Here is a 19,054-nt window from a genome sequence, read left to right on the forward strand (position 1 = left end):
CTGGTTCTGTAAAAAAAAAAAAAAAAAAAAAAAACCAAAACCAAAAAAAAAACCCCAACAAAACAAAACAAAACAAAACCAAAAAACACCCCAAACCTTTTCGATTATATTCACTGAGGGCAGCCGACAACCTCTTCATTTTTTGGAAGGCACTGTGCAGTGCTAAGAGCTTAGTCAGACATGGAAGATGCCTCAGTCATCCCCTGCATTCTGGGCCATCTATAGTCGTCTTGATTTTTATCCTGCCATTGAACTTCAATGACTCAGGAAGAGAGTGAAGCTGAGGACTTTGGGAAACTCTGCCTCACTTAACTCACTTGAGTTTGGATTTAAGCCAGGCAGAGCTTTGAAAAGTTGTTGTCACCCATGATGTCACCAGTCCTCTTGGAAAATGAAGGACGGGGCAGCTAGGTGGCTCAGTGGACAGAGCACCGGCCCTGGAGTCAGGAGGACCTGAGTTCAAATGTGGCCTCAGACACTTGACACACTTACTAGCTGTGTGACCCTGGGCAAGTCACTTAACCCCAATTGCCTCACCAAAAAAAAAAAAAAAAGAAAGGAAGAAAATGAAGGACGAAGGACACCATTGTCATATTGTTCTAACATCCCTTCTACATCAAAGATTCTAATTTTTTACCTTTTAGAACGCCCTCCCTTATAAAATTTCCTCCAGTGGTGACATTCTGTGTTCTGAGATTCTTCTCCATGTAACATCCTTTTCATATTGTCACATTCAGGCTTCTAAGGTCCTTGGTAACATTCTACATTCTATGACGTCACAATCCCTTCAAGGAGTAACATTATACAGTTGCTGTTCTAGCTTCTTCTCAAGCGAGTCCCCACTTTAGCATTCTCCTTCCTAAGCCTGCTGCCAGCCTTAACGGTTTAGCATCTTCTATTGCAGCTATGATTTCATCCTTGCCTTTACTTGCCAGGAGCTGCCTGGCACAGAGACTGAAGACTCAATCTTAGCACTCCCTGGTATGGCCTGAGGTGATTTGCTCCACCCTCGGCCAGGGGCAAGTAGCGATGTTTCAGCCAAATTTAAAAATTCCACTAATGCTATTGATGTCATGATTTTTTAAAAGATAATGATGAAACTAAAGGGGCTGATTGCTTAATTGCTTAATTAGATTCACTTAATGAGTGAATGTAAAGGGCTATTTCTTCTTGGACGATTTTTTTTTTTTTTGGAGAAAAAAAGTCCCTTTTAGGGAAGACTTCGGGCCTCAGTGTGAAGACCAGCCAGGGGAGGATTTGACCTTGAGCCTGGGGTCAGGTGGGGGATTGACTGGCCTGTGTCCATTAGAGCCAGGGATGCCCCAGAGGCAAGCATGAAGACCCCGGCCGCAGAAAGGGCACGAGTGGATGAGGCGGCGGCGGCAAGGAGACAACACTGCTGAGGTCCCGCTGGCCATCCCTCCTCACTCCCCTCCCTGCCCCCACCTCCCCACAGGCCCAGCCAATTCAGCCCCCCTCGCTCTGTGCCTCCAGCAAACTACAGATCCCAGCATCCTCCAGCGCCCAACACCTGCCCAGGCCTCCTCCACTTGGGCTGCAGGGGGAGGGATGCAGAAGAGGAGGGCAGAGAGATGAGGATGGAAGCGGGTGGGGAAGTGCAGGCGGCGGAGCGGGACCGGGGCCCCCACGCGCCGCCCGCTGTGCCTGCAACCGGGCCGGGCCTCGGGGGAACCGCGGCCCGGGCCCCGGGCAGCTGGGGCAAGTGGGTCAGACTCAACGTGGGGGGCACGATCTTCCTGACCACCCGGCAGACGCTGTGCCGCGAGCAGAAGTCCTTCCTGAGCCGTCTCTGCCAGGGGGAGGAGCTGCAGTCCGACCGGGTAAGGCTGGGCCAGTGGGGCTGCGGGTCCGGGCGCTGCTCGAGGTGGGGGCGAGCCTCTTTGAGTGGGCTCAGGCGAACGGACGTGTGTGTGTGTGTGTGTGTGTGTGTGTGTGTGTGTGTGTGTGTGTTCGGGAAGGAGGGGGCGCCTCCCTTCTACCCCCGCAGTCCACAGCTGGGAACCCCCCTTCTCCCCTTGCCACCCACCTACCGACCCAGGACAATAACATCCCCCCTCCTCCTTTCCTTTTCTCATGAAACCGGAGGCGGGGAATCGTCGGGAAGCCAGGGCTGGGGGGCTGGGGTGGGGGGTGGGGGGAGTGGCATGCTATTTCCTTCTCCATAGAAACCTTGCCCCTGGCAGGAGGCCCCAAACCATTTGGGAGAAAGCAGCTCATTCCTCTCCAAGCTGTTTCCTGCCTCCTTTCCTCCCTCCTCCAACGCCGCCCCCCCCCCATCTCCAGGCTCCCGGGGCAGGGCGGGGGGGGCGGTTATGAGAGAAAAAAAAGTGAGTAAGTGTGTGGGGGAAGGGGCGAGGGTGCACGCTGGTCCCTCTCTCGCCTTCCCAATCCACCCACCAGCTCGCAAATGCCTGAGGTTGCTTCTCCCCCGTTTTTGCTGGGGGGATGAAGGGGGGGATGCAGAGGAGGAGTCAGCCTGGCCCTGTGAGCTCCTACGGGAGAGCATGGGCAAAAGATGGAGCAGGGAACACTTCAGTGATGGGATCTGAAACGGGGAGGAATCTTTAAGGAGCACGATCTCGGAGCCGGGGCCTGAGTTCAGATTCCCCCTCTGAGGGGGTGTGACCCGTGTGCAAGCCACTTAACCTGCCTTCCCAGTCTGGAGGGGATTGTGCTCAGAGACCTCTGAGGTAACTTCCAGTTCTCCATAGATTATTCAGTCCACCCACCTCAGCTCAGTTTTACAGAAGTGGAAACTGAGTCCTCCCGTGGGGAAGCGGCTTGCCAGGAGCAGAGCCAGGAATTTGAAACCACATCTGCGGTAGAGGGGAACAGTGGAAAGAACCCTGGACCAGGAGGAGCCAGGACATCTGGGCCTTGGTCCAGGCAAAGCAGATGATTATTGTCATGACCTTGGGCAAGTCACACAACCTGTTTCCTCCTCTGTAAGATGGAAATACAGGGTGTCCCAAAAATATAAGTGCGGTTTTAAGCTTGAATGAAATTATAAAGACCTTATATTAATCCCTGCTTTATACCTCCTTTTATTACTCCCTCCTAGCATGGTGGCCTGTCTCCAAAGACATAAGGAATATGAAAGCAAGTGGAGGCACATTATACAAATACAGGGTATCAGGCAGTAGCCTTCCCTCAGAATGGAAGTTATTATCATGGATTGCTGGAAAAGGGCACTGGGTTTGAATCCTGCCTTTTCCATTTACTGTGTGATCTTGGGCAAGTCACACGCTGGGCCTCAGTTTCCTTCATCTGTAAAACGAGGGGACTGGACTCAGGTCCTTTCAGGCCCCCAGTTTCAATGCTTATGCCTTCCCTGAGCCTCCCTTTGAAAAATGTCATCCTTGACTCCTCACTTGCCTCCATCCCCTTCTTTGCTCTGACACTGCCCTAGTCCGGGCCCTCAGCACCTCAATTCTGGACTAGGGAAGTAGCTGCTGGTTGGTGTCTGTCTCAAGTCTCTCCTCACTCTAGTCTATCCTCCATTCAACTGTCGAATCCACTCCCTAAAGTGGAGGTATGACCAAGTAAACCACCCTCCCCAAGTCAATCAATTGCAGTGGTTCCCTATTATCTCTAGGATCAAATGTCAGAACTTCTGTTTGGCTTTTGGAACCCTTCATGATCGGACCCCTTCCCCCACTTTCCATTCATTCTTCTTACACTTTACTCCCCACCATGCAGTCCAGTGGCACCATCCACCTGGACATCCATCCATCTGACTCTTTTCTTTGACTGTCCCCAACACCTGGCCTCCTCTCCTCCACCCCCTGGCTTCCTTTAAATGTCAGCTCTACTCTTCCCTTCTACAAGAGGTCTTTCCTGGGCAGCCTCAGGGCCAGTGTCTTTCCTCTATGATCATCTCCAATCCGTCCTGTCTAGAGCTCCTTTGTGCATAGCTGCTGGCACGCTGTCTCCTCCATTAGACTGGGAGCTCCTTGAGGGCAGGATTTGTCTTTTGCCTTTTTTTTTTTTTTGTATCCCCAGCACTTAGCACAGTGCCTGACACATTTTAGGCACTTACAAAATGCCTGTTGACTCAACTCTGAAGATGGGAAACTGAGGCATACTCTGTGCAGAGACCTATTCTAGGCACTGGGTATTACAGAAACCAATAAGATATGGCTCCTTATACTCCTGGATCCTAGGTCCTAGAGATGAAAAGGACCTTACCAATGATCTAGACCATGTTCTCCATTTGACAGATAAGGATACTGAGCCCCAGAGAGGAGGAATGATCTGCCTGTGTTAAGGAGCTGAATTAGGACTGAATCTGACTCAGATTCAGTGTTCTTCCCACTGTACTGCAGGGATGTGCTCCAGTGCCTGTGTGCGTGCGTGTGTGTGCGTGAGACTTTTAAAATAGCGTTTTCAGAGGTCAGAGAGAGCTGGAGAATCATGGAGGTGGGAGGGAGGCCAGTTACTTTCCTCATCCCTTCTTTCTGGTTCCTAGGATGAAACAGGGGCATATCTCATAGACCGGGATCCCACCTACTTTGGCCCCATCCTGAATTTCCTTCGTCATGGCAAGCTCGTTTTGGACAAAGATATGGCTGAAGAGGGTGAGTTTCCAGCAGTGCAGAATTATTCCCCATTTCTGGTTTCCACCCAATAATACTTACTCTTGGGTATGGATTAGCTCTGGGACACCAGAGCCATAACTAGGAATTTTTGTATCCCGGCATGCGTCTACCTCACCTTGGGCAAGTGGAATGAAAGGCAGCTTTGCTTGAGTGGAGGATGGAACATTGCCCTGTGGGGGACAGTGAGAGACCCCAGAAAATTGGCATGGGGCTACCAATGGGGAAGGACAAAGGGAACAACTCATCCGAGGACCGCAAGCATCCTCCATGCCCCCTAAATTTGGTGCCCACCCACCCCACCATCTACTGGAACCTTTGTCAGTCCAGGGTACCCATCATCCCCTAGAATGGTCAAGAGTTCAAATCCTGTTATTGTTACCCTGGGCAAGCCTCTCTGATCTGTTTTGCTCATCAAATTGGGGGCGGTGCACCCTCCCTTCCCTTTTACTGCTATAAGGAAAGCATAGCATATGAGTTGACTGATGTCACACAGATAGGAAGCAGCAGCAGGAAGATTTGAACCCAGGTCCTCAGACACCAAAGCCAGTGAGTGCCCTTTCCCCTTACCTCCCATCCTCATCTGTCACAAGTGATCTTGAAGGCCCTCCCAGCTTTAAATCCCTGTGAGCCTGGGGGACTCAGAGGCAGTCTGGGTCTGCCCTTGTTCTCCGCTCCCTGTCCCAGAAGGAACCTGCTGCTAAGCACCACACCCCAGATGAAGCAGCAGGGACTGCAGTCTCGAGAGCCGCCGGCCCGTGGCCCGGCACTGTCTGGGGAATGGGTTGTATGAGAGGCCAGTGAGAAAGAGAAATGTACGAGAGGCCTGGGAGCTTCTTCCTTGGCACACACCTTCTCCCCATTCCTGGCTTTGCTGGCTTCCTGGGAAGGCAGGGGATGGAACTGGAAAGCCTCCCAGGGGCTCACCTGGGCCACAGGAATGGGGCGGGGATGGGTGTGGTGGAAGATTTCTTTCTTTTCCCTCTGGCTCCAATTTCTGTCTTGGCTCAGGGGTGGATTTGAATCCTGGGGTGGGGCAGAGTGATTGACACCTCTTCTGCTCTGAGTCCTTCCTATCCATCACTTTTGCCTAAACCACTCTCTCCCTTACTAGATTTTTCTATTCCTTAAGGCCGGGAATGAGGTGCCCTGCACACAGTAGGCAGTGATGGTTTGGGGTAGAACTAGAAAATGGCTCTTGAAATGGAAAGAACCTCAGTGGCCCTCAAGTTCGACCCCCTCCTTTGAAAGAGGAGGAATGGGGCAGCTAGGTGACACAGTGGATAGAGCACCAGCCCTGGATTCAGGAGGACCTGAGTTCAAATGTGACCTCAGACACTTGGCAATTACTAGCTGTGTGACCCTAGGCAAGTCACTTAACCCCAATTGCCTCACCAAAAAAAAAAAAATACCAAACCCGAAAGAGGAGGAATATGAGGCCCAGGGAAAGGAGTGACTTACCCAAGGTCACAGAGCTAGTAAGCATCAGTCTCCCAGAATCCTAGGACTCCAGCAACTTTGAGAGTCTTTAGTTTAGCCATTTCTTTAGACAGGTGAGGAAACTGAGGCCCAGAGATGTGACTTTTTAGGATTTAGAACAGGGGTTCTTGCCCTTTTGTCAGTCTGATGAAACCCCACAGACACCTTATATTGAATGAAACGCTAAATTTAAGTTAGAAGTTAGTGAAAATAAAGATGCAATTGGCTTTTTCTTCATCTAAATTTACAAGTCCTCTGAAATCTATTCATGGAGTCCCAGATTTTTTTTTTTTTGGAGGGGCAATGGGGGTTAAGTGACTTGCCCAGGGTCACACAGCTAGTAAGTGTCTGAGGCTGGATTTGAACTCAGATACTCCTGAATCCAGGACCGGTGCTTTATCTACTGCGCCACCTAGCTGCCCCCCCAGATTTAAAAAAAAATAATAATTTGAAAGTAATGAGCACCTTAGAACCCATATAGTCCAACACCCTCATTTGAGAGGCAAGGAAACTGAGGCCTAGGAAGGTAAGGTCATTTGCTTATAGTCACACAGTAGTAATAATAATAACTAGCATTTATCTAATCCTTTGATATTTTCAAAGCACTTTCTCTCTCTGAACTTTACAACAGCCCTGTGAGGTAGGTTCTATTACCATCCTCTTTTACAGATGGGGAACTTGTCAAGCATCTTTGTGCCAAGCTTTATCATAGGCCATCGAGGGTACAAAGGCCAGGGTGGGAATAAAAAGAAAATAACATTAAAATAAAAAGAGTGATTGGGCTCATTGGTCTCTGAGGTCCCTCCCAGTTCTCAATCTAGGATCTTATGATTGCCCTCAGTGGCTTATTAGTGCAAGTACACACACAAACACACACACACACACACACACACACACGCACATGCACACTCACACTCACTTACGCAGGCACACACCTATGAGTGAGTTTGGGGGCCCCCAGACACTAATCCCAGAGGAAACAGATGCAAATGACATTAGGCTGTGCCAATCCCTGTTTACTTGCTCTGGGCTCCTGGCAGATCCAGGTCCCCAGGGCCAGGTGCCTGGGGCCACCCCCAACCTCCAGCTCCCAGCCCACAGATATCCAGCTGGGACTCCTTCCTGACAGAGGGAGTCATAGCTGCTGAGTTGCCCCAGGGCTGAGAATGCTCTGAACCTGGCTCTAGTGTCCAGCCCCCTAAATCCTAGTGCAAGAGTGAGAGCCCTTATCTCTCATCACTGGAAAGCTTGAAGAGAGAGCGACTACTTGGCAAAGACATTGTAAGGACATTCCTATTTGGGAATAGGATGATCTGAATGAACTTGGGGATCCCCTCTAGGGCTGATATCATGTGCCTGGACCTTGCAACTGACTAGTTGAAAAACCTGCCATTTGTCCCTTCATTTGTCCAACCCTCAGTTTCCTATCTGTAAAATGGGAATAATTCCTACACTGCCAACCTCATAGGGTGTTTTGTTAAGGAAGCATCACAGACAGGGGCAGCTAGGTGGTGCGGTGGAAAAAGCACTAGCCTTGGATTCAGGAGGACCTGAGTTCAAATTTGACCTCAGACACTTGACACTTACTAGCTGTGTGACCCTGGGCAAGTTACTTAATCCTCATTGCGCTCCCCCCCCCAAAAAAAGAGCTATCTGAGGATCTCAGAAGCTAGAGCTGGAAAGGATCTCAGAGAGACCATCGGGTCTACCTCTCTCCTTTTACTATGGAGGAAACTGAGGCAGGCACACAGGAGGAAAAATGACTTACCCAAAGTCATACATTAGATGTAGTGAACTAGTGAACATTAGATGTAGGATTTGAACTCAGACCTCTCTGACTGGAGAGTAAGGGTTCTTAACCTGGGGTCTGTGAACTTTTAAAAAATGTTTGAATATTTTAAAAAAATTGAATAACTATATTCTAACATGTAGTTTCCTTTGTAATCCTATGCATTGTATTTTCTCCATTTAAAAAACAATTCTGAGAAAGGCTTTATCAGACTGTCATGACTCATAAAAATGGGGCAAGCTTTAGGATGTCCTCTCCTCTGTACTATACTCCCTGCTAGACCAAAGTGGAAGGAATGAAGACAGGTCTCTGCTCTCACAGTAGGACAAGCAGATAAATACACATGAACAAGTAATTAACTTTATATTTTAAAAATAGTATTTTATTTTTTAATTACACATAAAGACAGTCTTTAGTATTTGTTTCCAAATCTTTCTCCCTTTCTCCCTCTCTTTCCTAAAATGGTAAGAAATGGTATAGGTCACATATGAGCAATCATGTCAAACATTTCCATAGATAATGAACTCTAGAAAGCAGCATAGGATCATATATTTGGACAAGGAAAGGACTTCAGAAATAATCTATGTCAACTTCGTCATTTTACACGAGGAAACAGAGAGAAGGGAGGAAGTGACCTCCCCAAGGTCACATAGGCAGCAACTTGCAGAATTAGGATCTTGCTTATAATCATAGGATTATAGATTTAAAGGCAGAAGGAGGCTGAGAGATCGCTGAGCCTGTTGTTCAGTAGTTTCAGTCATGTCTGACTCTTCGTGACCCCATTTGGGTGTTGTCATTTTTTTTTGGCAAAAATACTGGAGTGGTTTGCCCTTTCTTTCTCCAGCTCAGCTACAGATTTTACACAAATAGGGTTAAGTGACTTGCCCAGGGTCACAGGGCCAGTGTCTGAGACTGGATTTGAACTCAGGAAGATGAATCTTCCTGACTCCAGGCCCAGTGCTCTGTGCACCATGAGATCACCTAACTGCCCTGGATTCATGCAGTCTACACTGTTCATTTTAGAGATGAGACCCAAAGAGGTTGTGACTTTCCCCATATCAAACAGCTACTAAGTAGCTGAGCCCAGATTGCAACCCATGCTCCCCCCACCTCCAATTCAAGCTCCCTTTCCACTGCACCTGTAAGTCATGAGGAATGAGGGACCTGAGGTTCCTAAGGCTCCCATCCCTCACTCCAGGAGAGAGACTGAGGCAGAAGTCTGGGCCAGAAGGGAGACCACTCCCTGGGAAGGATAGTAGGGTACTAGTCACTGATCACAGTCATCTCTCCTTCCAGGGGTACTGGAGGAAGCTGAATTCTATAACATCGGCCCCTTGATTCGAATCATCAAAGACCGACTGGAGGAGAAGGACTACACAGTGACCCAGGTAGGTCAGGGGAAGAGATGGAGGGAGCTAAAGTGTGTGTGTGTGTGTGTGTGTGTGTGTGTGTGTATGTGTGTGTGTGTGTGTGTGTGTGTGTGTGTGTGTGTGTGTGAGTGATTGCTATCAAAATTCTGAAGTTGTCCATCCTTAGCTTGAAAAGCCAGCCTTTAATGGGCTCTGGGAGGTCCTTGGCATATCCAGAGGAGCCAAGTTTCCAGAAAACAGAAGGCCCTTGGCTTGGGAGTCAGGAGACCCAGCTCAAATCTAGTCCTGATTTGACTTTCACCAGTTCGAAGTGTATTGAAACCAAGGCCCTGCTTCTCTCTGTGCTTCAGTCTCTACTGGTAATCTCGAGTCTATTGATGAAGCAATAAACATGTATTAAGTGCTTGCTGTGTACCAGGCACTGTGGATACCAAAACAAGCAAAAGACAGTCCCTGCCCTCAAGGAGCTTATAGTGTAGTTGGGGGGACAACATTCAAACAAATATAGAGAGAGCAAGTTTATACAGTATAAATAGGGAATAATTACCGAGGGAAGGCACTGGGTTAAGGGGTTGCTCTAGTAACAGATGTATCTCCCTACCTCCCAGTCAACACTCTTTCTTTCTTTCTTTCTTTCTTTCTTTCTTTCTTTCTTTCTTTCTTTCTTTCTTTCTTTCTTTCTTTCTTTCTCTCTTTCTTTTTTTGGTGAGGCAATTGGGGTTAAGTGACTTGCCCAGGGTCACATAGTTAGTAAGTGTTAAGTATCTGAGGCTGGATTTGAACTCAGATGCCCTCCTGAATCCAGGGCTGGTGCTCTATCCATTGTGCCACCTAGCTGCCCCGGTTGATGCTTTCAATCTGGGTTGAGCATTGAGGATGCAAAGACAAAAATCCCTGCCTATCCTAGGTGGGGCCACGTGCTTTGGAAGTAAAGAGAGCACAACATAGACCTGGAAGTGGGAGATCTAGGTTTGAATTCTCAATCTGCCCCTAGATAGTGGGGTGACCTTAGGCAAGTCACTCCACCTGGGCCTCAGTTTCCTCATCTCTCAAAAGAAGGTGCTCGGATTGAAATGATCTCTAGCTCTAGCCATCTATGATAATGAATCTAGGATGTAATTATGATAATATTATTCTCATTCCTGGGAGAGTAGGAGGGAACCCGTTCCACAGGACCCTATACGGGAAGGGAGACCCTTGGGTCTCAGAGACTGAATGAGTGAAGGAAAGGGAAGGACATAAAGGGACGGCCTGATACAGCGGCCTGCATGCTGGTGTGGAAATGTGAGGATTCTGGCTCTGTAACCTTGGTGCTACATCACTCCCCGTCCTCCTTTTTTTCTAGGCAAGAGCTGCCAGGCTCCATCTCTGTGCCATCCCACATATCATTCATGCCTGCTTCTTCTTTCTCCTTAGGTGCCTCCCAAGCATGTGTACCGAGTACTGCAATGTCAAGAGGAAGAACTCACTCAGATGGTCTCCACTATGTCTGATGGCTGGAGGTTTGAGCAGGTACAGCAGGGCTGGGGAGGGATATAGAGAATGGAGGGGGGTGATGGGTGGAAGAAGTGTTTTTAGGAACTGAACAAAAAGGCTCTCACAGAGCTTATAGTCAACTTGGGGAATATGAGAGGGAGAAAGAGAGAGATGGATGATGTGGAAGATAGATAGATAGATAGATAGATAGATAGATAGATAGATAGATAGATAGATAGATAGATAGATAGATAGATAAATGGATATATACATAGATGGATGGATAGATAAATGGATATGTGTGTGTATACACACATGCAGACACATACACATATATATGGATAGGTAGAGAAATAGAATAGATGAATGGATAGATAGATAGATAAATGGATACATACATGGATGGATAGATAAATGGATATGTGTGTGTATACACACATGCACACACACATATGTATGGATAGGTAGAGAAATAGAATAGATGAACGGATAGATGGATAGATAGATAAATGGATATATATTTATATACATGTAAATATAGATAGAATAGATGGATAGATATATAGATGGATGTATAGACAGATGAATGGATAGATATATAGATTATGGATAGATGATAGATGAATGGATAGATATATACATGGATAGATGAAAGATAGATAAGTAGGATGAATGGATAGATAGATATGATAGAAGTTAAGAGTGTGATAAAAGGCCTAAAAAGTGTTATAAGGATTATGAGAGAATTTCTCCATTTCCTTGTCTGTAAAATGTGTGTAATGACACTTGTATTGCTAATCCTTCTGGGTTGTATGGGATGAGGAAATAACAGCATGTTTTAGAATTAGTAGTGGCAGTTTCCTTGTTGTTATCTGAAACTTTTCCATGCTCTTCCTTTCTAGCTGGTGAACATTGGGTCCTCTTATAACTATGGGAATGAGGACCAGGCAGAATTTCTGTGTGTTGTCTCCAAGGAGCTGTACAATTCCCCCAATGGACTGAGTTCAGAGCCCAGCCGGAAAGCCAAGGTGAGACCCAACTTACAGGTTGACTCTCTTTGCCCCAGAGTTTCTCCTTCTTTTCTTCCCCTTCTCCTAGCCTGCCATTCTTGTTTCTTCTGTCTTCACCCTTCCTGCTCTGGCATCCATAATCCTCCATAGTCACAGCCCTCCCATCCCATGCTGTGCTCCTATTTGTGAGCTCATCCAAATTAAGCAGACTCAAGCAAGGGCAGTGGTTGGATGGAGGCTTGGGCAGGTGTTGCAGAGTTTATGAGTGTAGACTCCTTTTATGGGCTAAGCGATAGGATCCTAGGGCTTAGACCTAGAAGGGACATTAGAGAACTTTAAGTTTACATATCAGGAGATATAGTGTGACCTGGTACATGGTGGCACTGGAGTCTAGCCACAAGGAGATGGGGCATTATGAACTGGGCACTGGGATGCGTCTGAGTCCCATCTCAGGACTGTGAACACTCAGGAGAGTTGGGTTTTAGCTTCTTTTATCCTTCTAACTCCCAATGTGAGCAAATCATTTCAATTCTCAGGGACTTTGTTTGTTTATTGGACTTAGATGCCCTAAGGTACAGCTTCTGGTTCTGTCTGATGGATGAGAAGCTTTAAAGATAACCTTGTTATTATCATGGCCACAAGGATCCCCTTGGCCTAGCTGTGGCTTCCTAGCTGAGGGATTCAGAGTCTGTCAGGAGTGAGCTAGGACCTGAATAATTGAGTCTTTCCCCTTCCTAAGCAGCCCCTGCTGGTCGGGTGACATTAAATAGACTCCCAGGGAATGTCCTGGCTGTCTGGGGATGCCTTTGCCTCATCCCAGCATGAGCACCTGCCTTGGGGAAGCCAGCCCTCCTTCTTCGGCTGATGGAGACAGCTTTCTCCTCTCTGCTGGGTCCAGGCTTTTGTGTGGCTCTCAGCTAGCCCTGGTAAGCCAAGTCCAAGGGGCCGTCTGACATTTTCTGGAAGCCTCTGAGTGGTATCTAGGGAGTTCATTCCAGGGCTCAGTTTATGGAATTCCAAATGCCTTCTCTGATGGATGCATTTGTCTGGATTCCTGGGTGGGTGTCAGAGAGCCCCGGATATAAAGGATGAGAGTTGAGATGGTGCCCAAGAGCTGGTAAATGGCAGTGGGAAGACAGGCTGACCCTCTCATGTCCTAAGCAGAGTCCTTTAGTAAGGGGAAGAGTTTTTGTTTTTGTTTTTTAGGGAGGCAATTGGGGTTAAGTGACTTGCCCAGGGTCACACAGCTAGTAAGTGTTACGTGTCTGAGGTCGGATTTGAACTCAGGTCCTCCTGACTCCAGGGCCGGTGCTCTATCCATCGCGCCACCTAGCTGACCCTAGGGGAAGAGTTTTGGAAGCAGGGAGATAACTGTGTGCTCTTCCTGTTGGTGGCCTGGTCTCCCGTGAAGTAGCGGTCTTCCTGTCTGTCCGTCTGCCCCTACTGTAATTTCCTCCATGCTCCCTTGCAATAATGTCCTCTGTGGTTCCTAAAGCCTTGGCCAGTGTGTGCCAACCAGCTTCTTTATTCTCCTAAGTTGGAGTTGTCCTCAGGTAGTATGGGTTGTTTTGTGAAATAGGGAGCTCCCCATCCTTGGGGGAGGTGGGGAGATCAGTCAAAGGAAGAACAGAGGATCGGAGTTAGATCTAGCATTGAACTTGGGCCCTCTAAGGTAACTATGGCACCCTCCCATTTTTCAGATGAGGAAACTGAGACTAAGGGAATATTAGGGGATCATGGATCTTGAGATAGAAGGGACCTACCTCTGAGGCCATCTAGTCGAGGTTAACCCAGGGTCTGTGAAATTTGTTTTTTAAAAAATATTTTGGACACCAAATATCAGTATAATTGGATTCCTTTGTCACCTTGTGCATTTTGTCTTATGCATTTCCAAACATTAGTCTGAGAAGGGAGTCTGTAAACTTCACCGGAAGGTCAAATACGTCCGGGACACACACACAAAGCCAAGATTTTACAGATGAGGCCACTTGCCTGGTGGCCCACAGCTAGTAAGTGTCTGACCTTCATGACACCAGCTTCAGTACTCTCCACCACTCTCCAGATCCATGTTAGGGAGAGGGACATGATGCAATGGAAAAACCTGAAGGGGGTGGGGAGGCAGAGGACCGAGTTCTGAGTTTGACTTCTGCTACTTGCTCATCAGGTCACCTTGGAGAGTCCCATTGCCTTTCCTGCTTCCCAGTTTCCTCCCGTGTAAAATGGGAGGATCAGATCAGATCTGAGATGTTCTGGAGTCGGCCTGATTGTTAAACCTTCAGCATGAACATTTGCACCTCAAAAATCCAGAAATGGTACCCACCGGGGCTCGGCCAATAGTTTGGGAATTTTCTAGATCTAAGAAAGTGATGGAGAAAATGTGAATAATGCAAATTAAACTGAAAAGTGTGTCAGGTATATGTCCCCTCAGACCCAGCATGCTTCTAGGTTAGATGGTCCTAATGGACCTCTGAGGTCCCTTCTCTCCTCAAGACTCTAGACCTTTGGGATCTTGACCTTGGAAGAATCCATAGAGATCACCTAGTGCATCCCACCTTATGTTACAGATAAGGAAAGCTGAGGTCACAGAGGTCAAAGCACTGATTAAGCACCTACCATGTATCAGATAAGGTGCTAAGCAAGTAGCAGAGCTGGAATTTGAACCCTAAGCGTGTCTTTCCTGAGGACAGCACCAAGGAATGCCAGGCACAGTAGTATGGGCACTAGATGCCCAGGTATACCAGGAAGCCAGGCTTCCTTTGATTCCCTCTACCTCCTTATAAAAGGAAAGCAGGAGCAAGTAAGACTATAGGGGCGTGTGGGTTGGTGGGGTATTGACCATCCTCTATCAACCTCCACTCCTATCTCATGGCTACCTCTAGACCCACTTATAAAGCACCAGGAGAGTTAGATGGGGCAGTGAATAGACCCTGGAACTGAACTCAGGAAGATTTGGGTTCAAATCCAGCCTCAAACACTTACTAGCTGTGTGACCCCGGGGAAGTCACTTAACCTCTGTTTGCCTCAGTTTCCTCATTAGCAAAATAACAATAATAATAGCACCTACCTCCTGGGTTTGTTGTGAGGATTAAATGAGATATTTGTAAAGCACTTAGCCAACCTTAAAGCTCTCAGTGCTAGTTATTATTATCCTCAATAAACGAATTTATTATTATCCATTATCATACTATTTATATATTATTATGATATTTCTATTGTAACTATATAAATTATAATTCTATCTTACTACAATTATATAGGGGTAGCTAGGTGGCACAGTGGAAAAAATGCCAGACTTGGAGTCAGGAAGACGGAAGTTCAAATTCAGCCTCAGACACTTATTAGCTGTGTGACTGTGGGCGAGTCACTTAACCCTGTTTACTTCAGTTCCTCATCTGTAAAATGAGCTGGAGAAGGAAATGGCAAACCACTCCAGTACCTTTGCCAAGAAAACCCCAATTGGGGATCATGGAGAGTTGGTCACAACTAAAATATGGCTAAATATCAATATTATATAAATAGAATTATTATGCTATTCCTATTATTAAAGCATATACATTAAATGTATATTTATATAGATTAATTGTATTACTCATCTCATCAAATTAATTTAAATGACTAAGCTAATTAATAAATTATAAAAATTTATATTAAATTTATCTATTAAAGTATATTTAAATTTATATTATTAAAGTATGCACATCATAATTATATTTATTTTGTACATTGAACAACTATAAAATATAACATTTATGTTATCAGAATAACATAAAAGATCATTATCATAATATTTATACCTTATAACAATTATAAGCATAATTCTATTTACATTGCTTATTATAATTATATATTTAAATATTTGTGCTATAATATTAATTAGAATTATTATATTGTATATAATAATCAATCAAATCTAAGTTTTTAATAGATTTGCCATTGCACTGGTATTATGTAAGGAACTCTTTCTACTTACACACATCAGCAACATATATATATTCTTGGAGAGTTACCTGGAACACTGAGGAGTTGTGGCCCTGGGGTCAAACCCTCACCCCTCTTTCATGAATTCCTCTGAAGCCTGGTTCCTCCCAGCTCTGTATCTTTTGCTACATCTACTCTTTCCATATGACTTCTAATGTACCTTCCAGTCTCTCAATCCTATATTTCAGGTTGGCTCTGAAGACAAGCGGGTCGGGGGTTACAAGAGTCCTTTTTAGAGTAGGAGGACCTGGGTTCAAATCTCAGCTCTGACACTTTCTTCCAATCTCTCTGACCTGGACAGTTTTCTTCTGTGTAAAAATGAGGGGGCTGGACTAGATCAAGGTCCCTTCCAGCTTTAGAACTAGGGTTTTACAATCCTATGCCTTCTCTAGGCCTCACTTTCCCTGTTTGTCAAATGAAATCGTTGGACTGAATGACCTTTAAGGTCCCTTCTAACTTTAGGTCTCTTCATTGACCTCTCTAGGCCTCAGTTTCCTCCTATGTAAAAGAGGGTTAGACTATGTGATCTTTTAACCTTAGGTTAGGGATGCTTTGTCCTTTTTATGCCTCAGTTTCCCCCTCTGTCCAATGGGAGGGCTTGGCTCGGTGACCTTTCAGGTCCTTCCTTTCCAGCTCTGAATCCTGTGATTCCCTCTGACTAATCCCTTTTCTCCCACCGTGAGGGATCCCCTTTCACAAGTCTGGGCCGGGTTTGGGGAGAGAGGAGGCGGATGTGCTCCCCGGCTCCCCTCCCCCGCCCCCACCCTCGGGAGCCGTGCTCGCCCCCATTCCAAGTGTCTCCACTCTTTCTTCCCTGGGTCCGGCCGGCCGGGACACAGAGCACGGAGGAGGAGCTGGAGGAGGAAGAGCGGCAGGAGGAGGAGGAGGAGGAGGAGGAGGAGGAGGAGGAGGTGCAGGTGGATGAGGTGCAGGTGGAACCCAAGGCAGATTCGGACGAGAAAGGTGCAGCAACCCCCTGAGGAAAATGATTTTAGTAAAAGCCTGAGCGTAAAGCCACCTGTCCCTTCTGGTGAGAGTCCATCGGAGGTAGCCACCGAGCTGTGCTGGGGGCCGGGGGGTGCCGGGTACAAGCCCTCATCAGCTCAGCCCCTGCCCCCGGGCGCTGGTCATAACCATCCCTTCTCTTGCTTTTTTTTTGTTTTTTTGTTTTTTTTTTTTTTTGCAGTGCAGCTGTCTCGGGATCCTGCTCATTCTCTCCCCTCCTCGCCGTCTCATCTTCCTCCGCTTCCTCCTCTTCCTCCTCCTGAAGGGTCCATCTCATCTTCACCCACTTCTGCCTCCTCCTGGATCTCATCTGCTCCCTGCTTCCTCCCTCTCACCTCTTGCCCCTGTTTCCTCTCTTCCTACTCCCCCCTCCTGAGGGGCGCTCAGGCCATCCGTGCCCCTCCAGGGCACGCTTCCTCCGATCTCGATGTCCGGGGCAGCTCAGTGTGATCCCAAAGCATGGCTTTGGAGGCAAAAGACCTGAGTTCAAATCCCAACTCTGAAAACCGTGAGGGAGTTGGGCAACATGGCCTCGTGGTCCCTTCTCTCTCCAAATCTAGAATCCTATGGACAAAGGTGTGTCTATTTCCCTCCAGAGCCTCAGTTTCCTCACCGGTCCAGTCAGTGGGTTTCCGGTTCTGGATTCTGTCCCTAGACTCAGACTCCTCCTGGCTGTTTCCACACTTTCTACAGAGACGTTGTGCCTCCTTGCCACTTTGCCCCCCAGGCCTCGTCCTCTCCCGGCTCTGCTCCGTGGGTGCCGAAAGGGCCCTGCCCTCCTCCCCAGCTCACCTCTCCTCCTTTCAGGCTCCTCTCTGCACCCTCCCAAGCCTGGGGCTGAACTCCATTTAAGGGACTCCCGTCCTCTCCCTCTCCTGCAGAGCTCTCAATTCCTGGTGTGTGGCTGGGGCAGTGATGGGGGCATGAGAGGAAGGGGACTAACCTTCTGTTCCTTTGATTAGAGCTAAGCATTTTGGGGGGGGGGGGACTTTTTTTTTCTCATTTTCTTTTTTCTTGGTGCATCTCCATCATGGTCTGGGGTTTGAAGCTCTCCGATGAGAATGAAGGTGGGGCTGGGTGGGTGCAGTGGAGGAATAGGGATATGAACACACTTGCCTGAGGGAGGCAGGGCCCGATGAGAGGGAGAGAGAAGAGAGAGAATGGGGAGAAGAGAGACCCGACGATCCAGGTGACCCCGGGTCCCTGGCCTTCCTCTCAGGAGCTTCCCAGAAGTACCATCATAACTTCTCCTTGCCCTTGCCATTGGACCACCCTGCCTTGGGGGAGAATGGGATCCTTTATCCACTCTCCTCCGACTAAGGCTGTTCTCAGCTGGCTGTCACTGATCTAGGCTGCCTGGTTCTCCGGATCCAGCTGCCTGAGGCCTTGGACAGAATGAAGATAAGGTCCCAAGACCCCGGCGGAAAAGGCAATGAACTTGGTTTCGGGGGGCCTGGGTCCCTGATCTTGGCCAGGCTACTGGCCAGCCGGGAGCTCCATCAGCAGAAGAAGGGAAGGCAACGAGTGGACAAAATGCTTCCTCCCAGCTCTGACCGGCTGGGCTTTCTCCCCACCCACTGACAAGGAAGGGAAGTTGTTTTCCTGAGCTCAGGCCCTTGAGCCTGCTCTGCATAATAAAAGAGGCTGGGGTTAGGGGGTGGGGGTGGGGAGGAGGAGGTGAAGGGGAGGGAAGAAAAGGGGAGGAGAGAAAGGGGAGGGGAGATAACGGGAGGGGATTATTTGGGAGGGGCTCCCTCCAGACTCATCGTTCTTTCATACTGGGGGCCAGAGGCTGGAATTCTTGGGCTCCAGTCCAGCTTTCCGCCTGTCCCCCCAACATTTCCATCCTTGGCCTGACGCCAGCCCTTCTCCGGGACAATGAACGTGACTTACCTGCTCTCTTCTCTCTCTCTCCCTCTCTCCATTTCTATTTCCTATTTTCTACCACCAACCTGGCCCCCTCTGTACCATCCCCCCTGCCCTTACTCCTGCACGTTCCCCTGCTCACTCCCCACCTTCCCCCTCCATCCTCTGTCCCCCACCCCCTCTTATCTTTTAGCTGTTACAAGCCAGAGGCTCCCAGATGTGAGAACACTGATCATCTTCCGGGAATTTTGTTGTTTTCTGTTCTGAAATCTTTATTTTTGTACTGTGACCTATGGCAGCGTTCCTGGGCCAAAGCGGTTGCCCCGGCAGTTACCCCACTCCTATCCCTCCCAGGAACTCCCTCTGTTTCCCTTTCCCCCCAAACACAGAAGGTGGCACAGTGTATTCACATTGCTTGGTCAGGCTGCGGAGGGGGGCAATGGAGATGGGGATTTTTACATTTCA

General features: G+C 48.0%; 1 protein-coding gene across 8 annotated transcripts; it reads left to right on the top strand.

The window, feature by feature from the left end:
• The first annotated feature begins 1,209 nt into the window (after nucleotides 1-1,209).
• KCTD17 (potassium channel tetramerization domain containing 17) lies at nucleotides 1,210-18,984 on the top strand. 8 transcript variants are annotated; one of them, XM_043966512.1, is made up of 7 exons: nucleotides 1,210-1,841; nucleotides 4,490-4,598; nucleotides 9,181-9,272; nucleotides 10,671-10,766; nucleotides 11,633-11,758; nucleotides 16,558-16,681; nucleotides 16,905-18,398. In XM_043966512.1, the coding sequence occupies exons 1-7, from the start codon at nucleotides 1,593-1,595 to the stop codon at nucleotides 17,171-17,173; spliced, it is 1,065 nt and encodes a 354-aa protein (XP_043822447.1). In that variant the 5' UTR covers nucleotides 1,210-1,592; the 3' UTR covers nucleotides 17,174-18,398. The 8 variants fall into 8 exon arrangements, 6 of the variants coding, with proteins under 6 accessions (XP_043822447.1, XP_043822450.1, XP_043822449.1 ...); XM_043966515.1 differs by having other exon boundaries at nucleotides 1,221-1,841; nucleotides 16,910-17,124; XR_006353253.1 differs by having other exon boundaries at nucleotides 1,225-1,841; nucleotides 16,558-16,748; nucleotides 16,910-17,052.
• The last annotated feature ends 70 nt before the right edge of the window (nucleotides 18,985-19,054 follow it).

This window comes from Dromiciops gliroides, chromosome 5 (assembly GCF_019393635.1).
Source record: "Dromiciops gliroides isolate mDroGli1 chromosome 5, mDroGli1.pri, whole genome shotgun sequence".
In the NCBI taxonomy this organism is placed as follows: Eukaryota; Metazoa; Chordata; class Mammalia; order Microbiotheria; family Microbiotheriidae; genus Dromiciops; species Dromiciops gliroides.